At 44.9% G+C, this 24,647-nt stretch overlaps 1 protein-coding gene and 1 long non-coding RNA gene across 4 annotated transcripts; both read left to right on the top strand.

Annotated features, from left to right (window-relative positions):
• Positions 1 to 6,876: 6,876 nt before the first annotated feature.
• LOC120924655 lies at positions 6,877 to 24,292 on the top strand. 2 transcript variants are annotated; one of them, XR_005746396.1, is made up of 4 exons: positions 6,877 to 6,967; positions 10,059 to 10,165; positions 11,272 to 11,377; positions 24,123 to 24,292. It is a non-coding gene; the product is annotated as an uncharacterized LOC120924655 (long non-coding RNA). The 2 variants fall into 2 exon arrangements; XR_005746397.1 differs by having other exon boundaries at positions 11,272 to 11,381.
• LOC120924654 (E3 SUMO-protein ligase ZBED1-like) lies at positions 15,084 to 19,583 on the top strand. Of its 2 annotated transcripts, none has more exons than XM_040335654.1 (5): positions 15,084 to 15,321; positions 15,874 to 16,034; positions 16,165 to 16,285; positions 17,274 to 18,816; positions 19,017 to 19,583. In XM_040335654.1, exons 4-5 carry the CDS (start codon positions 17,371 to 17,373, stop codon positions 19,503 to 19,505), a joined length of 1,935 nt encoding a protein of 644 aa, XP_040191588.1. In that variant the 5' UTR covers positions 15,084 to 15,321; positions 15,874 to 16,034; positions 16,165 to 16,285; positions 17,274 to 17,370; the 3' UTR covers positions 19,506 to 19,583. The 2 variants fall into 2 exon arrangements, with proteins under 2 accessions (XP_040191588.1, XP_040191589.1); XM_040335655.1 differs by having other exon boundaries at positions 15,084 to 15,325.
• Positions 24,293 to 24,647: the final 355 nt, after the last annotated feature.

The raw sequence follows: 24,647 nt of genomic DNA, 5'->3' as shown, positions 1-24,647 counted from the left end.
TCACTGGCTCCACCCATTAGACACAGATGGTTCTGTTATCTAATTTGATCTGTGGGGTCTGTCCCTAAATGTTTTTATACTGTATTGTGTTTTATGTAAATACATATTGTTTTTTTTTTATACCAATCTGGTTTCCTATCAGTGCCGTGAAAGTCCCAACCAACAATCCTCCCCTCTCTTTTGACCTATGACTATTAATGTCAATCGGCCACAAACAGCCTTTTGTATTTACTCATTTGGGTCTTACTCTCTTCACATTAAACGGGATGCTGGCACATCTTATCTATTTTTTAGTTAGTTTAACAGAGGCAATACTCTTCCTTTGTGGCTCCCAAACAAAATTGACGTCCTTTTTTTCACACAAATAGAACTTTCTTTTGGTGGTATTTTTTTTTTTTTCAAGAGGTGCAGGGGGTTGTGTAATGTAAAGGTGTCCAGAGCTGCAGGGGGGGCTGTGTAATGTAAAGGGTTCCAGTTGTGGAGAGGCGGTACAAAGTAGTGACAAAGAGATATTGGGGGATGAAGAGGGCACAGTGGGGTGTTTTTACATTTTAAAGTGGGGGGTGCCAGATATAGGATCCGCCCCGGGTGCCAAATGCTCTGGATCTGCCCCTGGTTCCCGGTGAGGATGAGGAATGTAAGTTTACTGTTAAGCCTCCCGGGCCCCACAAATCCGGTCATGTCCCGACACATGCAGCTGCAGGAGCAGAGTGGGCGGGGCAGGACGCTCGAGAGAGCCTGTGAAGGGACATCGTTTTTGGCACATGAGGTGGCTCTGGAGTCTGGACAGGAGGTAGGAAGGAAGTGGGAGACTTTCATCTGTTTTGTGATGTTTTGTGATGTTTCAAAGACCTTAAAAATAAACTTGATGAAACTACCATTAGGGTCTCTGTTCATCATTGCTGTCTTATTTCTCCCCTATTTGTCTTGTATTTACACATAAGTTTAATCAGAACAGAAATTGGTTAGAAGGCATGGAGGTCAGCAATGTGTGCCCTTCAGGGGCTGCATACAGTATACTCCTTTTGGTGGTATTTGATCACCTCTGCGGTTTTTATTTTTTGCGCTATAAACAAAAATTGAGCAACAATTTTGAAAAAAATGCAATATTTTTTTTAACTTTTTTGCTATAATAAATATCCCCCCCCCCAAAAAAAACACTTCCCGACCGCCGCATGTATATGTATGTCCACAGAATGGCACGTACAGGCAAATGGGCGTACATGTACATCCTTGCCTTCTAGCGGGTGGTGGGTCCGATCGGGACCCCCCCGCTACATGCGGCGGTCGGATTCCCACGGGGAGCGATCCGGGACGACGGCGCGGCTATTCGTTTATAGTCGCGATCGCTCCCCGGAGCTGAAGAACGGGGAGAGCCATATGTAAACACGGCTTCCCCGTCCTTCACTATGGCACTGCATCGATCGAGTGATCCCTTTTATAGGGAGACTCGGTCGATGACGTCAGACCTACAGCCACACCCCCCTACAGTTGTAAACACACACTAAGTGAACCCCAACTCCTACAGCGCCCCCTGTGGTTAACTCCCAAACTGCAACTGTCATTTTCACAATAAACAATGCAATTTAAATGCATTTTTTGCTGTGAAAATGACAATGGTCCCAAAAATGTGTCAAAATTGTCCGAAGTGTCCGCCATAATGTCGCAGTCACGAAAAAAATCGCTGATCGCCGCCATTAGTAGTAAAAATTTTTTTTTTTTTTATAAAAATGCAATAAAACTATCCCCTATTTTGTAAACGCTATAAATTTTGCGCAAACCAATCGATAAACGCTTATTGAGATTTTTTTTACCAAAAATAGGTAGAATAATACGTATCGGCCTAAACTGAGGAAAACATTTTTTTTATGTTTTTGGGGGATATTTATTATAGCAAAAAGTAAAAAATTGTTTTTTTTTTCAAAATTGTCGCTCTATTATTGTTTATAGCGCAAAAAAAACCAAAAACGCAGAGGTGATCAAATACCACCAAAAGAAAGCTCTATTTGTGGGGAAAAAAGGACGCCAATTTTGTTTGGGAGCCACGTCGCACGACCGCGCAATTGTCTGTTAAAGTGACGCAGTGCCGAATCGCAAAACCTGGCCTGGGCATTTAGCTGCCTAAAGGTCCGGGGGTTAAGTGGTTAACGATTGTTTTTTGAGCAAAATGTATAGCTTTTTTTAAAAATTGGGGATAGTTTTATTGCATTTTTATTAATAATTTTTTTACTAGTAATAGCGGCGATCAACGTTTTTTTTTTTTTTTTTCATGACTCCTTCCATTTTGACACATTTTTGGGACCATTGTCCTTTTCACAGCAAAAAGTGCTATACAAATGCACTGATTACTGTGAAAATGACAATTGCAGTTTGGGAGTTAACCCCTACAGCGCCCCCTAGTGGTTAAGTGTGACCTCATATGTGTTTCTAACTGTAGGGGGGCGGGGCTGGACTTGTGACGTCGTTGATCGTCTTTCCCTATATCAGGGAACAGACGATCAGTGACACTGCCACAGTGAAGAACGGGAAAGGTTTGTTTACCTCTTCACCTCTCCCCGTTCTTCAGCTCCTGTGACCGATCGCAGGACACCAAGTCCCGTGGCCACAGAGCTTCGGACCGTGGGCGACCCACGGCTGGGCACTTAAAAGGGGACGTACCCTTACGTGATTGTGCCAGTCTGCCGACGTATATCGGCGTTGGGCGTCCTTAAGTGGTTAATAAACAAAAAATTCTCCTTTGATGCCGACATGTAATCAATTATTTGTGTTTTTTATTTTGACAGAGTTACCAGTATTTGGAGTCTTCGAAGCTATCCTATTATTTTTGAAGACTGAAGCATACATGACGGCATACAATTGAAAAATAAAATAAGAGATTGTTCAAAAAAAACTTTGAAAAATCTATTTAAAAAAAATCAGAGACCAAAAGGAAAAATTGATCCCGAAGCATCTTTAGCGAAAGAGGACAATGTCTTAATTGCGAACATAAAAAGTAGACAAAGGAAAGGGGATAAATTAAAAACACGAAGATGAGGGTCCTTTTCCAGTGGTGGATTTGTCTGGCAAAATTGCCACAGTTTTAACAAAAAAAAAGGAAACTGTTAAAGTTCACACCGATCATGGCAAAAAATGTAAGGTTAGCACTGAAGCCAACAAAGAGATCATAATTGAGAAGCAAAAGACATCCAATGAATTCCTGTCTACATGTGTATACAACACTGACAATGATCACATGGAGACTTCAATGTCATCAGATCAGACCATTGAAACAAATCTGAAACATTGTCATCACTATTTGTAGACAAGAAAGTATCATGCAAATATTCCACACCAATAGTTCAAGGTAAATATACAATTAAAATGTGTACACACATACTATAAAATGATATATATATATTACACACACACGGAGATATAGATTTCTAATGTAGCGTCGGGTTACTTCGAAGTACCGGTGCTGACAAAATTTAAGGGGTGATCAGAGTGTAAGTGACTCTGATTTCAATTTGAATTCTGGAAAGGGTCTCTGTTTCGGCTTGGCTGTGTGCCCATTCTGTTGTGGCTGGGGTGTCATACCACCCCGGGGTGGCAGTGAAGTCGAGGCTTGGGTGCTGTTTGCCAGCAGCCAATAAAGAGAGAGGTTCTCTTGCGGGGCATGCTGGGAGGGGGTACTTCTGGAACAGACACCATTGAGGCGGGGTCTTTTTCCGGTGTGGCACCCACCTTTAGGGTGTCCACACATCACGACCCCCGGCGGAATGGCCTACGAGGCCGGGGTGCGCGTGCCACGTGGTGCTCCTGGTTCCGTGACCATGATGGTTTGGTACGTTTAAGCTGTGGCGGGGGCCCCAGTGATCGACTGGGTCCCCAAATTCTGAGAAGATCCCAAGCGTTGTTCCTTTGAGGGGAAGCTATTCGGTGGGGAGTCCGCCTGAGGAGAGCCAAGAGAGGCTGGCCTTCCAATAGGGCCTCGACTGGGGATCAAGGTATCCGGACACTGGGAGGGTGGACATTAGTCACCTGTCAGTCGGTACCTAACTGCAAAACTACCTGAGGGAGATACAGGCCCAAAGCATATTAATGAGAATCGTCTCCGTGATCTACATTACAGGGAGGGTCTGTGGCAGAGACTTTCTTCCCTTAGGCCCCGTACACACGGACGGACAGTCCGCCGGACCGTTTTCAGTGGACATGTCCGCCCGGAGATTTCTGTCTGATGGTTGTACACACCATCAGACAGAAATCTGCGCGTAAACAATACGCGGGGACGTGGCCGCGACGATGACGCGGCGACTTGGGCGGCCTTGAAGTTCAAAGCTTTCACGCATTCGTCAAATAAGTACGACGCATGCGAGGGATGGCGGTCGGTGAGTCTGTACAGATGACCGAACACGTCCGACGGACAGGTTTCCAGCGGACAGATTTCTTAGCATGCTAAGAAATTTTGGTCCGCTGGTAACTGTCCTTTTTTCCCCCACAAATAGAGCTTTATTTTGGTGGTATTTGATCACCTCTGCAGTTTTTATTTTTTGCTCTATAAACAAAAAAAGAGCGACAATTTAAAAAATATATATATATATTTTACTTGTTGCTATAATACATATCCCATTTTTTTTTTTTTTTTTTTAAGACATTTTTTTCTCAGTTAAGGCCGATACGTATTTTTCGACGTATTTTTGTAAAAAAAAAAAAAAATCGCAATAAGCGACTGGTTTGCGCAAAAGTTATAGCGCCTACAAAATGGGGAACAGAATTTTTTTTTTTTTTATTTTACTAGTAATGGCGGCGATCTGAGATTTTTATTGGGACTGCGATATTGGACACTTTTGACACAATTTTGGGACCATTCACATTTATACAGCGATCAGTGCTATAAAAATGCACTAATTACTGTATAAATGTGACTGGCAGGGAAGGGGTTAACACTAGGGGGTGGGGAAGGGGTTAAATGTGTATCCTGGGTGTGTTCTGTGTGTGGAGGGGGACAGACTGGGGGAGGTGACCGATGCTGTGTCCCTATGTACAAGAGACACAGATAGGTCTCCTCTCTCCCTGACAGGACGTGGAGCTCTGTGTTTACACCCCATCATTACACCCAGAGCTCCACGTCCCTGCTGTCACAGACGATTGCGGACATCGCGGCCGCCAGGCACGCGCATCGGCTTCCCAGCGATGCGCCGGGCACAGTGTTTCCCCGCTGTGCGCCCCCAGCGGCGCACATGGGGAATGTAAACCACAGGACATCCAGGGACGTCCACCCGGCACTTGCGTGCCGCGCTGTGGACGTCTTTCGTCTACAGCGCGGGTCCCAAGTGGTTAAATCAGGCTTGTTATCCTCGTAATACACAATATTGCAATTAAAGTCTTATTATATTTAATAAGACTGTAATTGCAATATTGGGTATTTTGTTTCAGTATAATGCAACATATAAGTTTATGATTCTAATAACTTTAAATAAAAAAAAAAAAAAATAGAAAAGTGTTCTATTTTAATTTAATGTTCTGATTCACTGAGTAACAATGTTGTATTTCAGATAATAAATGCCTATCTGGGGAGAGAGCCACAAGGAAGAAAGACATAACAAGATCAACATGATAGACAGTTATATGATGACTGCAATGTGGGAAGGAAAAAAATACAAAGCATTTCGGGGTAAAAATGGAAAAACATATTTAATTGTGTAATGTTACCTTGAAGATGTTATTTAAGGACTGCTCATAACATTATATTCTATGTTAATTTCAATTTATGTAATTACAGGATAATATTTTGGACTACGATATGACAATTGGATCAGCAAACCAAAACCTACACTGGACCCCAATTGTGAGTGTACTTGTTAATTTCGTGCAAAATATAAACAGTTTTTACACCAACTATGATGAACTTCTTATTCCTTATAATTTTTTTATTTTTAATAATCAGCAAAAAAACTGTGATGTAATACATACTAACAAAGAAGTATAAATTCAAAAGAGACTACCACAGACGCATTAATGTTAATGTAAAATTAGGTTGTTGTTTGTCATTGTTAGTAAAAAAAAGAAAAGTGTCTGATCCAAAATAACAAAACATTAAGGGTCCTTTCACACTAGCGGACCGTTCGTCCGCTCATTACAAGTCCGTTAACGGACTAGTAATGAATCCCTATGGGAACGCGTCCGTTAGCGGATGGAGCGTCCGCGTCAGTCGGGATCCGCTTTTCCGAACGGAAGAAACCCTATTTGTCTTCCGTTCGGCGGAACGGACCGGATGCAGACGGACACACGGTCCGTCTGCATCCGGTCCCCCATAGGGGACAGCGGAGCAGAGACAGGGCGGTCCCTGCACTGTGTGCGGGGACCGCCCTATCCGCCGACAGCTGAGCGGGGATCCTCGCTGAGCTTTGGCGGACACACGGAGCGGACCCAGAAACGGTCCGCTCCGTGTGAAAGAGCCCTTATACAGACATATGGGGCGGAGCCGAGTTCTGCCGTCTATGTCAATGGTCGCAGCAGCAGGAATCAGGAGGTGGCCTGCACGAGTGCCCCCACGGAATATGGCTCTCCAAGGGAGCTCTTAACGAACAAGAGGAGCCAGGAGCGCTGCTGGCGGGCACAAGAGTAGGATCGAGCCGGCCATGTCAAAGTAACTTGCACAGAGCCGTTAGGTAAGTATGATTTTTTATTTTTTTTTAGACAAAAAAAAAAAAGTAAAAATAAGTTTACAATCTATTTAAAAAAAAAATGGCTTTACAGTAAAGATATGTGACACATAGAAATTGAATATTTTAATGCATCCACAAGAGATGGCTTGACATTTGCTTCATACAAGAACATCAGTCGAAGAAATATTTTTTTTCTGACAAATAATAATTTCTGATATTTTTATTATCAGGTAATGTACCCAAAAGAAAAAAAGTTGTATGTACCTTAATTCACTTGGAGAAACTGATGTGCATATAAGGCATTGCAGTGATTTGGCCAGGTAAGTATAAATACTATAATAGTAATGTTTGAAGACCAAGTTGACTTATAAAAATTATACAAATAAATATAAAGCTCATTGTGTAGCGTAAAACCTTTAGAATAAAAGTTTCATATGCAGTGGGGCTGTGCCTGCCCTACAAATATTTGTTACTTTTTGTCTATGGGAGAGGATATTGGAGACATACCGTATTTATGCTGCTTCCAGCGCTCAGTTTGAAATCCTGCGCCGACATATACCGAGTGCAGTACACTCGGGTACATTCGGCTAGGCTCGGCTTCGCTCGTGCTCACGCATAAACGTCACAGAGCGCGAGCGAAGCCGAGCCTTGCCGAATGTACCCGAGTGTACTGCACTCGGTATATGTCGGCGGAGTCGTTCGAACTGAGCGCGGGAAGCGGGGACTCGACTTGAGGTGCCCGCTGGAGAAGCCGGGAGGACACCACCGAGGCCGCAGACGGACGCTGGACCGGACGATGGACGCTGGGAAGACACCAAAACTGTAAGTAATAAAATCATATAACATTTTTTTTACAGGAATTTTGGGGGCAACTTTAGGGGTGCGCCGTATACGCGGGAGCGCGTTATACCGCGATAAATACAGTATTTAATATTGAGTTACTACCAGAAAAAGACTGGTCAGGCACTCCAGCAGTCTTCAGTTGTGGACTGTTCCTATAGGACAGTGGTCTCCAAACCGTGGCCCGAGGGCCGGATGTGGCCCTCTGCTTGTCTATTTCCCGCCCTTAGGACACTATTCCTCCCACTGATACGAGACATTATTCTGCCACCTGACACCAACAATGGGGCACCATTTCTCCCATGGACACCAAAAATTAGGTACCATTCCTCCCTATGATACCAAGGACTGACCACTATTCCTCCCTATGATGCCAAGGACTGACCACTATTCCTCCCCCTAATACCAAATGTGGCAATGCTTACTCCCACTGATGCCAGGAAAATTTCTACTCCCACTGGCCTTAGTCCGGCCCTCCTAAGAGTCTGAAGGACAATAAACAAGCACTGGCCCAGATTCAAGAAGCAATTGCGCCCGTGTAACCATAAGTTACACGGCGCAATTGCTTACTTGCTCCGGCGTTACGAATGCTCCTGATTCAGGAACCTCGTTACACCGACTGCAGCCTAAAATCTGCGCGGCATAAGGCTCTTATGCCTCGCAGATTTTAGGCTGCATTCTTGCGTGTGCCGCTAGGGGGCGCTCCCATTGTGATCAGCATGTAGTATGCAAATTGCATACTACCACTGATTCACAAACTTGCGCGGGCCCCGCGCAAGCCAGGTACGGAGTTTCCGTACGGCAACTTTAGCGCAAGGCTGCCCCTTCTAATAGTAGGGGCAGCCAATGCTAAAGTATAGCCGCCGCTCCCACGATGTGAAATTTGAATTTCACGTCGTTTGCGTAAGTGCTTCGTGAATGGCGCTGGACACCATTCACGTTCACTTTGAAGCAAATGACGTCCTTGCGACGTCATTTGCCGCAATGCACGTCGGGAAAGTTTCCCGACGGAGCATGCGCTGTAAGCTCGGCGCGCTCCCGCACCTAATTTAAATGATTCCCGGCGGGATCATTTACATTGCGCGCGCTTACGCCGGGCAATTTTGCCGGCGCGCCCTCGCAATTTACGGAGCTACTGCTCCGTGAATCGAGGGCAGCACAAAATATTTGCGGGGGCGCAGGGAAAATCGTTGCCCTGCTCCCCCGCAAATATCGCGCAAATGTACCTGAATCTGGGCCACTGTGTTTAGAATGTTTGGAGACCCCTACTATAGAACATCATGGAGCACAGACCAGGCTCCAAAAAACAGGAACAACTTGACGCTGGAACATTGGGGAGAACGTTATTTTTGGGTCGATAGAAGGATTGAGTGAGTATAAGCTTTTTACTCTCCACTAGACAAAATTAGCAGTTAGAACATACTCTGCATGTACAGCCCCACTGCATTGCAGAACTTGCTTAAATATTTTTTTTTTGGTGTTTGAGTAGCATTTGTCCAATCTCAACTCTCATTGCACTATATAAACAGCGGCTGGCTATGCTTTCCGCCCGCTCCTACATCCTTGTGAATGATAAACAGAGCATCTATGAAGGTTAGACAGTTGGACGATAGCTCTGCCCACTCCATTCAGACATATCGGGCCAGATTCACAGAGAGAAAGGCGCACATTATGCAGCCGTAGAGTAAACAATGTACGCTACGCCAACGCAGCGCAGAGAGGCAAGCGATGCATTCAGCAAGCAAGTGCTCCCAACGCTGCGCCAGAGTGGCGTGGGATTCGAAGGCGTACGCCGGCGTAGGTGGAAGTGGGCGTGACCCATGCAAATGAGGCATGACCCAACTGCCTAAACTACGCCGGATCACTGCGTTCGGCGTGAACGTAACCTATGCCAAGCCAGACACACGTCCAACGTAAAATACGCCGGCTTGTGTTCCCTGGTGCAGACCATTGCATGTCTGCTGCTGGGTTATACTTCCTTTATGGGGAACAACTTTACGCCGGACGTACAACTTACGCGCACCTCGCGTCGGGTGCACGCAGGTTCGTGAATCGCCGTATTTTCCTCATTTGCATGTTTGAATGGCTAATCAATTGGAGCGGCACCATGCACCCAGCCTAAATGTACGCCCACCCTACGCCAGTGTAAGCAAGCTACGTCGGCGGGGTGTAGCCTGGTTTTAGGCGCATATCTGTTTGTGGGTCTGGCGCACAGATACGACAGCGCACATTTGCACTTACGTGGGCGTAACTTGTTGAATCGGGGACATTGCTTTCAATAACGTAATAGTTACTAATGGCTTGTAAGAAAGGAGTCAAGGGGCATAAAGGACAAGTCTAGTCTGGCACTCTTCAGGAGCGAGTGTTCAAGCTACTACAGTGCTTAGAAATTATTACATAGGTGGTGTTGGGGCCAATTGCATGATAACAATTGTTTATTGATTATGACACAGTAGCACTGATGAAAAATAATAATATATGTTTGTAATGACATGTCCATATGCTTTCTTGTTTACCAAGAGTAAAATGTTTCTTCAAGGAGTAAAACTGTTTGCAATTTGTTTTATGTAGAACTTGTTTCAGGAAAAAATGGTTTAAATGTTTCAAGAGTCCAACGTAAAACAATTTCCCACCCAAAACAAGAAGACAGTGTGTCGTGTGGAGTATTTGTGTGTAAGGTAATACATTTCATATAAATAAAAACTAATACTGATTAGAGTTAAAAATAATACGCTTGAAGTCAAAATATTACAGAATTGTAGGGCCAAAAAAAAAAAAAAAAAAAATCAATCAATGTCTTCTCTATTTTCATAATCGATTAATAGGCCAGCCGATCATTTGCCATGTATAGCGAATGCTTTAATTGTTTATATATCAGGAAACACAGTGAAGCACATATTAAGCTCCGTCCACCAGCCATACTTGTCATAAAGTGTCCCTGAACTGCTTAATGTGTGAGGAGAAATACCTCATGGGACATGTAGTCCTGGGAAGAAAGTGATTGTTTCTAAAGTCAGAATTTGTTTTTCACCTTGCTAAAGTTGAACTCTACAGGGTGGGCCATTTATATGGATACACCTTAAAGCGGGGGTTCACCCTTAGAGAGCACATTTTCCCCTTAGATGGATGCTCGTTTTGTCTAGGGGAATCGGCTAGTTGTTTTAAAATATGATCCGTACTTACCATTTACGAGATGCATCCTCTCCGTCGCTTCCGGGTATGGGCTTCGGGAATGGGCGTTCCTTCTTGATTGACAGTCTTCCGAGAGGCTTCCGACGGTCGCATCCATCGCGTCACGATTTTCCGAAAGAAGCCGAACGTCGGTGCGCAGTATAGCGCCGCACCGACGTTCGGCTTCTTTCGGCTACGAGTGACGCGATGGATGCGACCGTCGGAAGACTCAATCAAGAAGGAACGCCCGCTCCCGAAGACCCATACCCGGAAGCGACGGAGAAGATGCATCTTGAAAACGGGTAAGTACTGCTCATATTTTAAAACAAATAGCCGATTCCCCTAGACAAAACGAGCAGGAAGCTAAGGGGAAAAGAGAAAAAAACCCGAATTGGGTGAACTCCCGCTTTAAGGTGTATCCACATAAATGGTCCACCCTGTATAGTGTATGGCTAGCTTTAGGTTCTTAAACTAATCAAAACAATATTCGGCCAACAAATATATTATGAAAATAATCGTTATTTTGTAGCCCAAAGCTAATTTTTATTTTGTTCTATTACAATTGAATAAGAAGATATTTTATGAACATGATGGACATCTTTATTTTATTTAGTTTGCAGAGCTGATCATAAAAGGGAATGCTATAGAATTTGATAGTTCCATTAGCGCAATTAATAGTATTCGTTTTGAAATAGCGCAACAACTTCTTCAAGAAAGTGGTAGGTAATAAATATTAAATGTGTAAATTAGAATGTGTATGTTAAGGTGTTTAGTAGAGAGCAGAAGATATGTTGGAGTTATGTCTTACATGTGCAGAAACAACATTTATATACAGTGTATGTTTGTGTAGGTAGATATAGATAGCCACAGTCAGTGATAGATGGTGATGTATCTGCCATAAAGGATCTAGGGATTCTTAAAGCGGAGTTCCACACAAAAGTGGAACTTCCGCTTAATCCACTCTCCGCCCCCTTACATGCCACATTTGGCATGTCATTTTTTTTTTGGGGGGGGAGTGGGGGCTTCAGGAGGAGTGGGACATGCTGTCCTACTTCCTCCTGCCGCCGAGGGGGCTGCTAAGGCGATACGTCATATCGTCTTTTGGCAGCCCCTCCCTGTAGGCGATCGCCTGGGACACGTGACAGGTCCCAGGTGATCGCTTGTCCAATCAGATATTGCATGCATGCACAGTGGGTGCCCGGCCGTGAAGACGAAAGCTGTCACGGCCGGGTGCCCACAGTAACAATGAGGACGCTGGCCGGAGAGGGGAGCTGACCCCCGGCCGGCGCATCACTGGAACGTGGAGCAGGTAAGTGTATGTTTAATAAAAGGCCAGCAGCTACACTTTTTGTAGCTGCTGACTCTTATAAACATAAAAAATGCCTGGAACTCCCCTTTAAGATAAATGAGTCGAAGTGAAATATCTGTAGGCAGCACAGTGTTTAGCATTGGCCACACCTTGCCCCCCCCCACCTGGGGTATAATTTTTACTGACCGGAGTGTAATAAGTGGTGGTGCTGAGAGAGGAGATACAGGCTGTGAGGAAACACTCCTGCAGGACTGGAGCAGACCTGTACAGATCCATCTGTTGTCATTTAGCCCAGGTTCACACTGGTCAGCGGGAATGAACCCTTATTCTTTGTCACTCCCACTCAGGTACGTCACCGCTAGCCTATAGAACTATGGGGGATGTAGTTTGCAGTGCGGTGTGGACAATTAGATTTTTCACGGTGTGCTTTCATTTCACGGCGTGCCCACAGAGAGAGCTCGACGTGCCGGCAGCGGCACGCGTGCCACGGGTTCGCCATCACTGCCATAGACTCTGGGTGTATAGGTACATAGAAGGGGAGGCAATAGTATCTAGTGCTCTCCTTACTCTTTATAAAGATTTAATAAGATGTGCACTTACAAATAATGCACTGAGCCTCAGTGAAAAGGATTCACAGCATATCGTAGCGTACTCCACGAGAAACAGCGTGTAGGACGCGGGTGACGTCACCAACAAAAAGTCACATGGTTACTGCAGAAATGACACTGGCAGAGAAGGGGTTAAATACTGGCGGGTGATCTAGGGGTTTGTTTAATAGGGAGTGATTCCAACAGTGGTGGGGGATGGTCTAATTACAACATGACAGATCACTGCTCCCGATGACAGGGAGCAGTAGATCTCTATCATGTTGCTAAGCTGAATTGGTAACATATGTATCCTCCCGTTCTGCCTCTCCTCACACCAATCGCGGTCCGCCGGCGAACATCAAGTTTGCAGTGGCACACGCCTGCTAGGCAGCAAATTTAAAGGGACGTACAGCTAAGCTAATTTGCCCGCCCCTGCCATTCCGCCGAGGTAAATCGACGTGCGGAAGTCAAGAAGGGTTTAACCACTTACGCACCTTCCTGCCCTGGTGGTCCAATGTGGGGATCCGAGGGGGGGCTGCGCTGATAAACAATCAGAGCGAACCCCCCCTGTCAGGAGAGCCGCCGATCGTCTCTCCTCTACTCACGTCTGTCCGGTCAACGGCTCTTCCTGTTTACATCGTGATCAGCTGTGATTGGACACGGCTGATCACGTGGTAAAGAGCCTCCACCGGAGGCTCTTTACCGAGATCGGAGATGCAGGGTGTCAGACTGACACCCCGCATCACCGATCGCCGGGGGCCCCGCCGGCATTAAATCCTGCAGGACATCAATAGGTGTCCAGTCAGGATTTCACAACCACTTCCCGGGCGTCAATCTCCTATTGACCGGGCAGAAGTGGTTTACCAACAATTCTTCACAGCATAAAAAAAAAAAGAGATATCTACCCATTTTAAAATATATATATATATATATATATATACTCCGATACTCCTCTTTTCGTGTCATAATCAGCCCTCCCGGCCCCTGCCTCTGGAGCTGTACCCTCTCAGCAAGGCACTTGCTCTGGGGGCCAAGGCTCGTTCCTGATCCAATGCTTTATGTGTTCCTTAAGGTTCGTACACACGGTCGGACATCCAACAAAATTTCCCTTGGATTTTTGTCTTAATTGATTTGTCCGATCACACCCATAGCATACACACGCTCTGACTTTTCTGCAAACTTTTCTAACACTTTCCCAACATCACGTGGTTTTACTTGCTCTTTACCGCCACCCTTTGGTTAACTTCTGCTATTGTTGGTTGAGTTTAACATTGGTTCTGAGCATGCGCATTTGTACTTTGTCCAAAAGTCCGATGGTTTGCTGTACACACGGTCGGACAAGGCACCATCGGACTTTTGTTGCCAGAAAGTTGGTCCGTTCGCAGACCCAACTTTTTGTCCGATGAAAGCCAAAAAAGTTGGTCCGATGGAACGTACACACGGTCGGACAAATACGAAAAGTGCCGGATTTTGAAGTTGGTTGGGCAAAAGTCCGACCGTGTGTACGGGGCTTAAGACACCAAAAAAATAAATAATAATAATTGGGTCACCTCCGCCACTCTTCTAATTAGCTGACTGCCTGGGATTGACAGAAGTGGGAGCCAATGGCCTCCCATTGCAAATAGGGAGGAAGAGTCACAGCATACACAATGTTTTTGATCTTGATAAAAGAGACATTTAGCCTTTAATACCACTTAAAGTGGTTCTAAACCCTTACAGACCACTTTTACCTCCTACGCCTAGATTAAGACTTGGCTGTAGGTGCAAGAAATATCTCCTAAACCTAAATGGTTTAGGAGATATTTGTGAAAAAGACAGGCACCGGTAATCGCCTTGCACTGGAGAGACCCTAGACCCCCTCTATTACAACATGGCTCAACAGAGTAAGAAAGATAGGTGCCATGGAGGACTTGGTCCTCTCAGCCCAAAACTAGAAAGATCAGTACAATCAAACATGGAGGAGTTGGAACCTGTTTAGGCATTTGGAGGAGGGGAAGAGACTATTAGAAGGGACCTCAGAAGAGTGAGGAATATCCACTAGGAACTTTTACTGTTATGAAGGGAAGTATACTCCTGCATATGGGGAATTAGATAAATTAAATCCCTCCATTTTTTAAATTTTTTGGGGGGGGGGAAGGGGAAGGAAAAGAAAAGATGAAAAGAAAAGATGAAAACAAAATGAGGTCATTGATCAATATTACGTTAGTCCAAAAGTACAGGGCAATGCAGAAAGTAAGAGATATTTTTGTATACTGTATATTAGGGCTGTCGAATATAATCGATGCAGCGATGCATCGCGATTCGACCCCCGGCGATTCTGCATCGATGCGGTTGCTTTAAATAATCGATGCATGTTGATGACGTCAGCGTCGCGTCCGCCTTGCAGAGCCGAGTCGGAAAAAAAAGTTTTTTGGCGCCTTCTTTCCCGCCTCCCGCTGACGTGACGACAGTGACACCCCCCTCCCCCTGTGTCGCACGTGTGAGTCGACTCGTGAGGAGGACTGGAGAGGAGACGGACGGAGAGGAGCAGCACTGAGCACAGCGGACCCGTCCTCGTACCCCCAAGAGCGCTCAGAGTGTACAAAAGAAAAAAAACAGGCTGACAGTGTCTTGCAGGGGGACAGAGGAGGAGGAGACCGCAGGACTGGAGTGAAGGAGACGAGTGAGACCCGAGCTAGGCCGCAGCCACCGCCTGACACAGTGCCGCACACTCAGACACAGTGAGCAGCAGTGGCAGGCAGCACATGCCACATGGGAGCACAAACTGGTTAGTAAGTTACCCTTCTGCATTTTTTTGGGGGATTTTTATTATTTTTGGGGGGGAGATGATGATCTGCTTCTGCACAATTGCACACTGTCTGACTGTCTGGCATATCTTTGTATTACTGTGATGCATGTGATCAGTGATCACTCACTAAGACCTCTAACTTAGTTTACAGCATTGCAAAAAGCTGCAAGTCAAATACACTATGTGTAATTGTGTATTGAATACACTACAGTCAGTGGCAGCTTTTTGCAATGCTGTAAAGTTAGAGGTCTTAGTGAGTGATCACTGATCACATCATTTACAAAGATATGCCAGACAACACTGTTTGCAACTGTTCAATACTGCTGTTCTTGGGATTGTCATGTGGTTTAAAGCACAACTATTTAACAATATAACATGCCTGCCTGTTTGGTTACTTAAAAAATAAAACATTTTGACTGTTCTGTCCCATACATCTTGAACTGGGTATTTTACAATTTTTAATTTTACCCCCCTTTTCACTTTCCAGTTTCGTGATGCAATCAATCAATCAATTGCTATCTTTTTTTTTAGGAGAGGGAGACCAGCCCATCCGTTACCCGGCTCGCAGGACAGGGAGCTAGGCCGCAGCTGCCAGTGCCACACACTCCGAGTCCCTTCATCATCACAGGCAGCAGGAGAGGAGACCCGCAGGTGCCACGTGCCAGCCAGACTCTGCCACCTTGTTGTGACAGGTAGGTGTGGTGACCATCACACAGATACGCCACTCACAGAGACTGCAGCTGCTCACTGCCTGTTACCGTACCTAAAAAAAAAAATTGTCACTTGTGTCACCTCACCTGTCCGTTTTTCCTCACTCCTCAGGCTCAGTCCAGTCCACCACAGGCAGGAGGAGAATCGCTCCACCACCAGCAGCCAGCAGTGCCACCACCACCACCACCACCAGCACCACCGTCGTCGTTATCATCGTATCATCATTAATCAGGTAGGAAAACTAATAAACATCATCTTTCACATTATATTAAATAACTATGTCATGAAAGGTTTAATGAGTTTAAGTGACAATCACCAGACCATACCATTGCCATTTAATTAATTATGGTTACGTTTATGACTGTAGGTCTGCAGTGCTGGTGCTGGTCTAGGTCTATATATCTCTATCTCTAATCCATTGAATGTTCTGTCCTGACCATTTGTCCACTTGTCCAGTGTGACTGTCTTGTCTTAGTGATGAATGATGATTGTTTGATCACAACTTTATTGATACTTTTTGAGAGCATTTATGGTTTTGCTCATCACTGCCCCAGCCCCACACATGCTGCAGCTGCACTGCAAGGCAAGTGCATTGTGTGTGGGGCAGTAATGATGAGCAAAACCAAAAAGCATCATATTACAATACAAACAAGGTAAGTATGAACTTGTGAATTGTGAATCAATCACCAAGACAAGACATTCAAATGATGCATAAAACCAGAATTAATGAAATGGGTGGCACTGGCATTATGTCATTGGGGGGGGGGGATGTTGGCGGGACATGTTGTTGTTGTGTTATAGCAGCCAGTTTGTGATCTCAAATAATGCCAGTGTACCAGATTGGAGAAGGAGAGAGAGTGCGATATAACGTGACCGGCTGTCGCTGACTCTCTGAGACTGTGACCATTGCAATGCCAATGCATTGACCAATGACCATGACCACCACCAGTTGAGTTGACCAACCACCGGCGGCAGACGAGATGAGGGGCCAGGGCGCATTTTTTCTTTTACACATGATGAATAATGATAGTTGACACTTGACAAGTTGACAGCGACTGCGACTAACTGCGTGTGTGGGGGGGGTAGAATAATAAATGAGGATTTTACATATCATACAATTACATACATACTAGAAAGAAACGTGTTACTTTTTCTGTTGATCTCGTGGCAGGCTTTAGGCTTAGTCACTCAAATTTTTTTTTTTTTTTTTAAACTGACAGAGTTTGACAACATCATCGTCACGTCAAGACTTGTGTCATCCCTACTCACAAATTCACATAGATGCCTGGCATGCATTGCATTTGCTAGTAAATAAAAATGGCAGAAGTAGAACAAAAGGAACGAGAGATAAAAAATGCACCTAGCTTTTTAAAAGCAAACATCTGGGAACATTTTGGCTTTTATGAAAAAAGTGGGAAGCACGAATTGGACAAGTCATACGCTGTGTGTAAAATCTGTCACACAAAAATTAAATATCTAGGGAATACTACTAATCTGAGAAACCACGTCAGCCGTTTTCACCCAGAAATGCTAAAACCTACCACCACCACCAAGGAAATGAACCCAGATCAGCCAAGAATTGATGCAATGTTACAGTCAACTTTGCCGCCCAACTCTGAAAAGGTAAAGAGAATAACAAAAGCTGTGGCAGCTTTCATAGCGAAGGACCTGCGCCCTTACTCTGTTGTGGAAAACAGTGGGTTTCGCTACCTTTTGAAGACGATAGAGCCGCGTTACAAGATCCCGTCACGAAGTCACTTTACAGAAAACGTCATACCTGCACTCTACCACGAAACCAAAGCTAAGATAATTGCATCAATGAGCCAAGCAAGTCGAGTCGCAATAACGTGTGATTCCTGGACTTCAGTCACGACAGAGTCTTATGTTACAATAACAGCACATTACGTTAGTAAGGACTGGCAGATTTTGTCGCATGTACTGCAAACGAGAGCCATTTATGAGTCTCACACGGGTGCTCATCTGGCAGAGCTACTTTCTCATGTTGTGGAAGAATGGCAGCTGTCCGATAAATCTGTAGTGCTTGTGACCGACAACGCGTCAAACATGATAGTTGCAGCTCAAGTTGGAAAATTCCCCCATGTGAAATGCTTCGCCCATACACTGAATCTTGCATCCCAGCGAGCGTTGAAAGTGGCCACTCTCTCTAGGCTTCTTGGCAGAGTACGTCGGATATCCACATTCTTTCACCGCAGCACTAGAGCAAGCCACTGTCTAAAAGAGAAACAGAAATGTCTTGGCTTGAAGAATCATAAGCTGATAACTGATGTGGCAACAAGATGGAACAGTGCATACGACATGGTCGAGAGGTTCTTGGAACAACAACCTGCAGTCTGTGCCACCTTGCTGTCTCCAGAAGTCAGAAGAGGAGAGTCCGATCTCTGCACTCTAAACGAAACAGATGTGTCAAATGCAGAGGACGCCGTGAGTGCATTAAAGCCAATGAAGGATGCAACCATGCTGATGTCAGAAGAGCGCAATCCAACAGTTTCTCTCATTGCCCCTATAAATGCACAACTTCTCCAGAGCATGACAGACACGATGGGAGACACACCCATGATCCATGAGATCAAGAATTCTATTAGAACAGATCTCCAGAAGAGGTACAGCAGTGAGGCCGAGAAGAAGATCCTTCATACAGCCTCTGCACTGGATCCTCGCTTTAAGGGACTGCCTTTCATCCTCACAGATGAAGAAAGATTGGAGATATTTAAAGGAGTCACTGAGGAAGCTGCATCCTTGGAGGTAATTAAATTAATTTGAAGAATTCCATCATGTTTCTTCTTGAAACGACAGTAGCACTACCACGCTTCTGAATCTGATGCGGTGCGGGAACTGTACTGTCCGTTTCCTGTGCTTTTTCATCACCCCATCAGAATCAAAGGCATTGACATTTGTGTTTTTACTTATTGTTTTTTTTCCGTTTCTTTTTTGTTCAAACACAGATTACATCAGATGAGAGTGAGAGGACACAAGAGGATCATCAAGTGCCTAGAAGAAAACGAACTCTGGAAGAAGAGGACAGTTCACCCATCGAAGACAACCATTCTCCATCTCCACCATCTCCTCCCAAAAAGGCCAGATCGCTGCTCGTGAGTTTGCTGGGACAGTCTTTCACTGACACTGAAGGTACAATAGAACCCAAAAAGACCCCCTATGCCAAGGCTGAAGAGGAAATGGAAAACTATTGTAAAGCCCCACCTCTGCCTCTCACTGAGGACCCTTTGAACTGGTGGCGTGAGCATGAGGTCATATTTCCCCTCCTTTCTCGGCTGTCAAAGCAATACTTGTGTATCCCAGGTACAAGCGTGTCTGCAGAGCGGGTTTTCTCCACTGCAGGAGATGTGGTAACTGCAAAAAGAAGTGCCCTCAAACCAGACCATGTAGATCAATTGGTGTTCTTACAGAAAAATCTACATGTTCCCAAATGCTGAGCAGTGTTTTTAATTTTATAGATTTTGTTTATAGCATTGTCTCTGCCACTGAAATTTTTTATTTCTCTGTCTCCCCTGCCAGACTCCCCTTTTCCCTTCCCCTCCCCTTTTCCCTTCCCCTCCCCTTTTCCCTTCCCCTCCCCTTTTCCCCCTTCCCCTTCCCTTTTCCCTTCCCCTTCCCTTTCCCTCCCCTTTTCCCTTTCCCTCCCCTTTCCCTCCCCTTTTCCCTTTCCCTCCCCTTTCCCTCCCCTTTTCCCTTTCCCTCCCCTTTTCCCTTTCCCTCCCCTTTTCCCTTTCCCTCTCCCTCCCCTTTTTCCCTCTCTCTCCTCCTTTCCTTTTTTTCCCTCTCTCCTCCTTCTTTCCTCCCTCTCTCCTCATTCTTTCCTTCCTCCCTCTCTCCTCATTCTTTCTTTCTTTCTTTCTTTCTTTCCTTCCTCCCTCTCTCCTCATTCTTTCTTTCTTTCCTTCCTCCCTCTCTCCTCATTCTTTCCTTCCTCCCTCTCCCTCATTCTTTCCTTCCTCCCTCTCCCTCATTCTTTCCTTCCTCCCTCTCCCTCTTTCCTTCTCCAAGAGAAGGAAAGAAGGGGAGAGAGAGAGAGAAGGAAAGGGGAGAGACTAAAGGAGGAAAGGAGGAGAACTTTTCCTCTCCTCCGGCTCCTAGTCCTACTAGTCCTTTCCTCAATTTTACCTCATTCTTTCTCTCCTTTCTCTTTCTTTTCTTTCTTTCTCTCCTTTTTTCTGTCTTTCTCTATCTCTCTTTCCGTCTCCCTATCTCTCGTTCTGTCTCCCTCTCAGTCTCTCTCTCTCTTTTTACGTTTACCGCTCTCTGTGTCTGTCTCTGTGTCTGTGTGTATGTCTGTGTCTCTGTCTGTGTCTGTCTGTCTGTGTCTGTCTGTCTGTGTCTCTGTGTCTGTCTGTCTGTGTCTCTGTGTCTGTCTGTCTGTGTCTCTGTGTCTGTCTGTCTGTGTCTCTGTCTGTCTGTGTCTCTGTCTGTGTCTGACTGTCTGTGTCTGACTGTCTGTCTCTGTGTCTGTCTCTGTCTCTGTGTCTGTCTCTGTGTCTGTGTCTGTCTCTGTGTCTGTCTCTGTGTCTGTGAGTGTCTGTCTCTGTGTCTGTGAGTGTCTGTCTCTGTGTCTGTCTGTCTCTGTGTCTTTCTTTCTCCCCCCCTTTCCCTTCCCCTCCCCCCCCCCCTTCCCCTTTCCCTCCCCCCCCCCCTTCCCCTCCCCCCCCCTTCCCCTCCCCCCCCTTCCCCTCCCCCCCTTTCCCTCCCCCCCTTCCCCTTTCCCTCCCCCCTTCCCCTCTCCCCCCCCCCCCGCCCCTTCCCCCCCCCCTTTCCCTTTTCCCTCCCCCCCTTCCCCTTTCCCCCCCCCCCTTCCCCTTTCCCTTCCCCCTTCCCCTTTCCCTCCCCCCCTTTCCTTTCCCTCCCCCCCCTTTCCCCTTTCCCTCCCCCCCTTTCCCCTTTCCCTCCCCCCCTTTCCCTTTTTCCTCCCCACCCCTCCCTCACGACGAGTTACTCCAACTCCATCCCTGTCATTGTCAACAAGACCAGTTACTTAACGGTTAACGCCAGTTATGCCACTCTCGTCCTCAACGGAACGCACTCAGTCACTGTGACTGACTGACTGGTGGGGTGCCGTCGTGGCACTGGCAGTCAGACTGGCAGTGACCGCCTGCAGGTGACTGGCAGTGGTCGACAGGTCGTGGCAATTGCAAACGATCAATGAATGTAACATTTTGTTATAATATGTATATTTGTAATTGTATAATATCATATATTCTAAGTTCACTGTGATGATTAATCAGAATATATGATATTATTCTAGCTTTTAGCAGCACTGGAGTGGAGAGGAGATGGAGAATGGTTTTCTATTATGCGACTGTCAGTCCGATCCATTTTGTATTTTTACACTGACGTGTTTTTTGGTGTTTTCCCAATGTGTCTGTCATGCTCTGTGAATTTCTGACTCTGTTTAGGGGTTTAACCTTCAACCAAAAGAATTCTGTATTTAATTCCAGACAACTGACGCCCGCCAAGCCACCAGAGGAAGGCAAATCCTTGAAAGAATAAATTGAAACTTAAAACCTGGAGTAAATCTTTATTGGATCACACGAACCAAAAAAAAAACACACCTACCTGACCTCATGTTGTCTGTGGCTGTGCCACATTGCCCGCTTGTCTGTCTGACCTGCTGTGGCCTGCCCTTTACCAATCATTATTCAGTGTCATGTGTGTGTTTTCTTTTTATTTTTGGTATTCTGTGGTGACTGTTTGTGATCCCATAAAGATTTGTCCAAGGTTTTCATATTCAGTTGCCAATTTTTTCGGTCAAGGATTTTCCAGCTTCCTCTAATGGTGGCGTGGCTTGGCTTCAGTTGGTGTATGCGACTATGCGTGGTAGAGTGCAGGTAAAATTTTCTGTTAAGTCATTGTGTGACGACAAGCTTTTCAATTTCTAGCACTGGGGAGAATGGTATTATTTTTTAAGATTGTGTCGGACACAATCTTCAAAAATGTGTCCATTCCATTGAATTTTCTAACTTGATGTACTGTCTATCTTTTGAATGTCAATTTTTAGGGGGGCTCAACTTAAAACCTCAGCCAAATATTCTAAAAGTGTATTTATTTGATTAAAGACAACTGACGCCCGCCAAGCCACCAGAGGAAGGCAAATCATTGAAAGAATAAATTGAAACTTAAAACCTGGAGTAAATCTTTATTGGATCACACAAATACACATTCACACAAACCAAAAAAACACACACCGACCTTCTGACATCATGTCTGACTATGGTGGCTGTGCCACATTGCCCGTCCTGTGGCCTGCCCTTTACCATTATGATTCAGTGAGGAGGATGTGTGTTTATTTGTTTTCTGGTATTCTGTGGTGTGTGTTTGTGATCCCATAAAGATTTGTCCAAGGTTTTCAGATTCAGTTGAAAATTTATTCTGTCAAGGATTTTCCAGCTTCCTCTAATGGTGGCATGGCTTGGCTTCAGTTGATGTATCGTGGTAGAGTGCTCGCTGAGTGCTCAGTGCAGGTAACGTTTTCTGTAAAGTGACAACTCTGAGAGCTTATTGCACTGATCTAGACGTACTACCCATCTGGTGCTGGTGGTGGTGCTGGTGCTGGTGGTGGTGGTGCTGGTGGTGGTGCTGCTGCCAAAACAATCACGGTGAACCAGGAAGTTCTGCAACACAGACAACTTGAACACACTGTGTGACAGACAGTTCCTGACTGGCAAACATCACAGTGAGTGAACCTATAACACAGTCACTGACTGTGTTATAGGTTCACTGACTCACTGTGATGTTTTACAGTCAGGAACTGAAGTGCTCCTTTTTTTGTAGGTACTGTTTAATATTATATAATATATAATATATATTATATGGTAAAACTATTGCAAAACTTATAAACTAACTGCACCAGCCAGGCCAGCACAACAGTTTAATGTTTCAGAGACACTGACAGTACTGTTTTAAATAAATACTGTTGTCTGCTGCACTGTTTTGTTCATTCAGACTTTGCTATATGATATGCAGGGAACTTGGTATGATTTGTTTAAATAGCAGATACAAATAAATATTTTTGTGCAATTTCTGACTGATTGAATTAATTTTTTGATGTAAAATTGAAAAACAAGGGGACTTGGGTAATAATCTTGATGCATCGTGATGCATCGCCGAATCGAATCGAATCGTGGACTTGATAATCGTAATCGCATCGAATCGTGAGACGAGTGAAGATGCGCAGCCCTACTGTATATACCGTATTTATCGCCGTATACCGCGCACTTTTTTCCCCTTAAAATCGGGGGGGGGAAATTGTGGGTGCGCGATATACGCCGATCCCCGCTGTCTTCGACATTGTCCAAGCCGAGCCGAGTATACTGCGCACTTGGCTAGGCTCGGCTCCGCCCGCATCAACGCGCCAAAATCGAAAAACGAACACCGGAGACCTGGATGGAGGCCGCAGACAGACACGCTGGATGAGACGGACACCGCCAAAGCCGCAGACGGACACCCACACAAGGAAGCCGCAGACGGACACCCACACAAGGAAGCCGCAGACGGACACCCACACAAGGAAGCCGCAGACGGACACCCACACAAGGAAGCCGCAGACGGACACCCACACAAGGAAGCCGCAGACGGACACCCACACAAGGAAGCCGCAGACGGACACCCACACAAGGAAGCCGCAGACGGACACCCACAAGGCCGCAGATGGACACAAGGCAAAAATTTATTTTTTTACCTTGCTGAGCTTGGGGTTGCGCGTTATACGCCGGGGCGCGGTATACCCCGATAAATACGGTATATATGTATATATATATATATATATAATATATTGAATATATAGGCATAATGACAATAGACTGTTAGGGTGATTTAAATGTACAAGGACAGAAAGAAAAAAAAGTTGATGTAAATGGTTTTATAAATGCTGGATGTGATAATATACCTGTCGATATTTGTTCCTCGATTTTGATAAAAGAAAAAGTTTAAAATTAAAAAAAAAAAAAAAAAAAAAATTAAAAATAGCTGTAAGCATAAACATACTATTTTACAATGTATTTGACTTTTTTTTTTATCCCTTTTACATGTATTTTGCGCAGATGACCTGCATGGACTTTGCAGAAGCTGTGGAGAAAGAGAGGACTTCCAAAGAAGTACATCAACAGTCAACTGGGTACGTTGCGCAAAACATACATAACATTTATACCAACAATCTTTATTTTTTTTTGTCATGACAAAACACTTTTAACTTCAAGGCTTAAGTGAACAAGCTGACAAAAAAAAAAAAAAAAAAAAAGAAGCTCATTGGTTTCCATGAAGAGCTGCACCAGACATTGTACTCTAGCCTTAGTAAATCTACCCCTGTTTTGACAGTGACAGAGACTCTCACCTTATACGAGTTCAACAAAAAAAAAAAAAATGTTTTATATTTGAAAATATATTTTTTTATCCCCCAGATTGCATGCAAAAAGTGTGAACTTTGGTTTCACGTAAACTGCATTACAGAACAATTAAAAGAAGAAAAAGAGGAATACATATGCCCATTATGCATAGAAATCTGTCTATAAATATTGTACAATAGTTTAATTATCCTTGAGTTTTATTAAAAAAAAGAAAAATCTGAT

Source organism: Rana temporaria, chromosome 1 (genome assembly GCF_905171775.1).
Source record: "Rana temporaria chromosome 1, aRanTem1.1, whole genome shotgun sequence".
NCBI classification, from domain to species: domain Eukaryota; kingdom Metazoa; phylum Chordata; class Amphibia; order Anura; family Ranidae; genus Rana; species Rana temporaria.
Note: the sequence above shows the minus strand (reverse complement) of the source record. Positions and strands in the feature narration are given on the sequence as shown.

Excerpts from the sequence above, each read along its gene's own strand:
- LOC120924654 (XM_040335654.1), top strand. The coding sequence starts at position 17,371 with ATGGCAGAAGTAGAACAAAAGGAACGAGAGATAAAAAATGCACCTAGC. Across the intron at positions 18,817-19,016 it reads AGGAAGCTGCATCCTTGGAG|ATTACATCAGATGAGAGTGA; the intron begins GTAATTAAATTA and ends GTTCAAACACAG.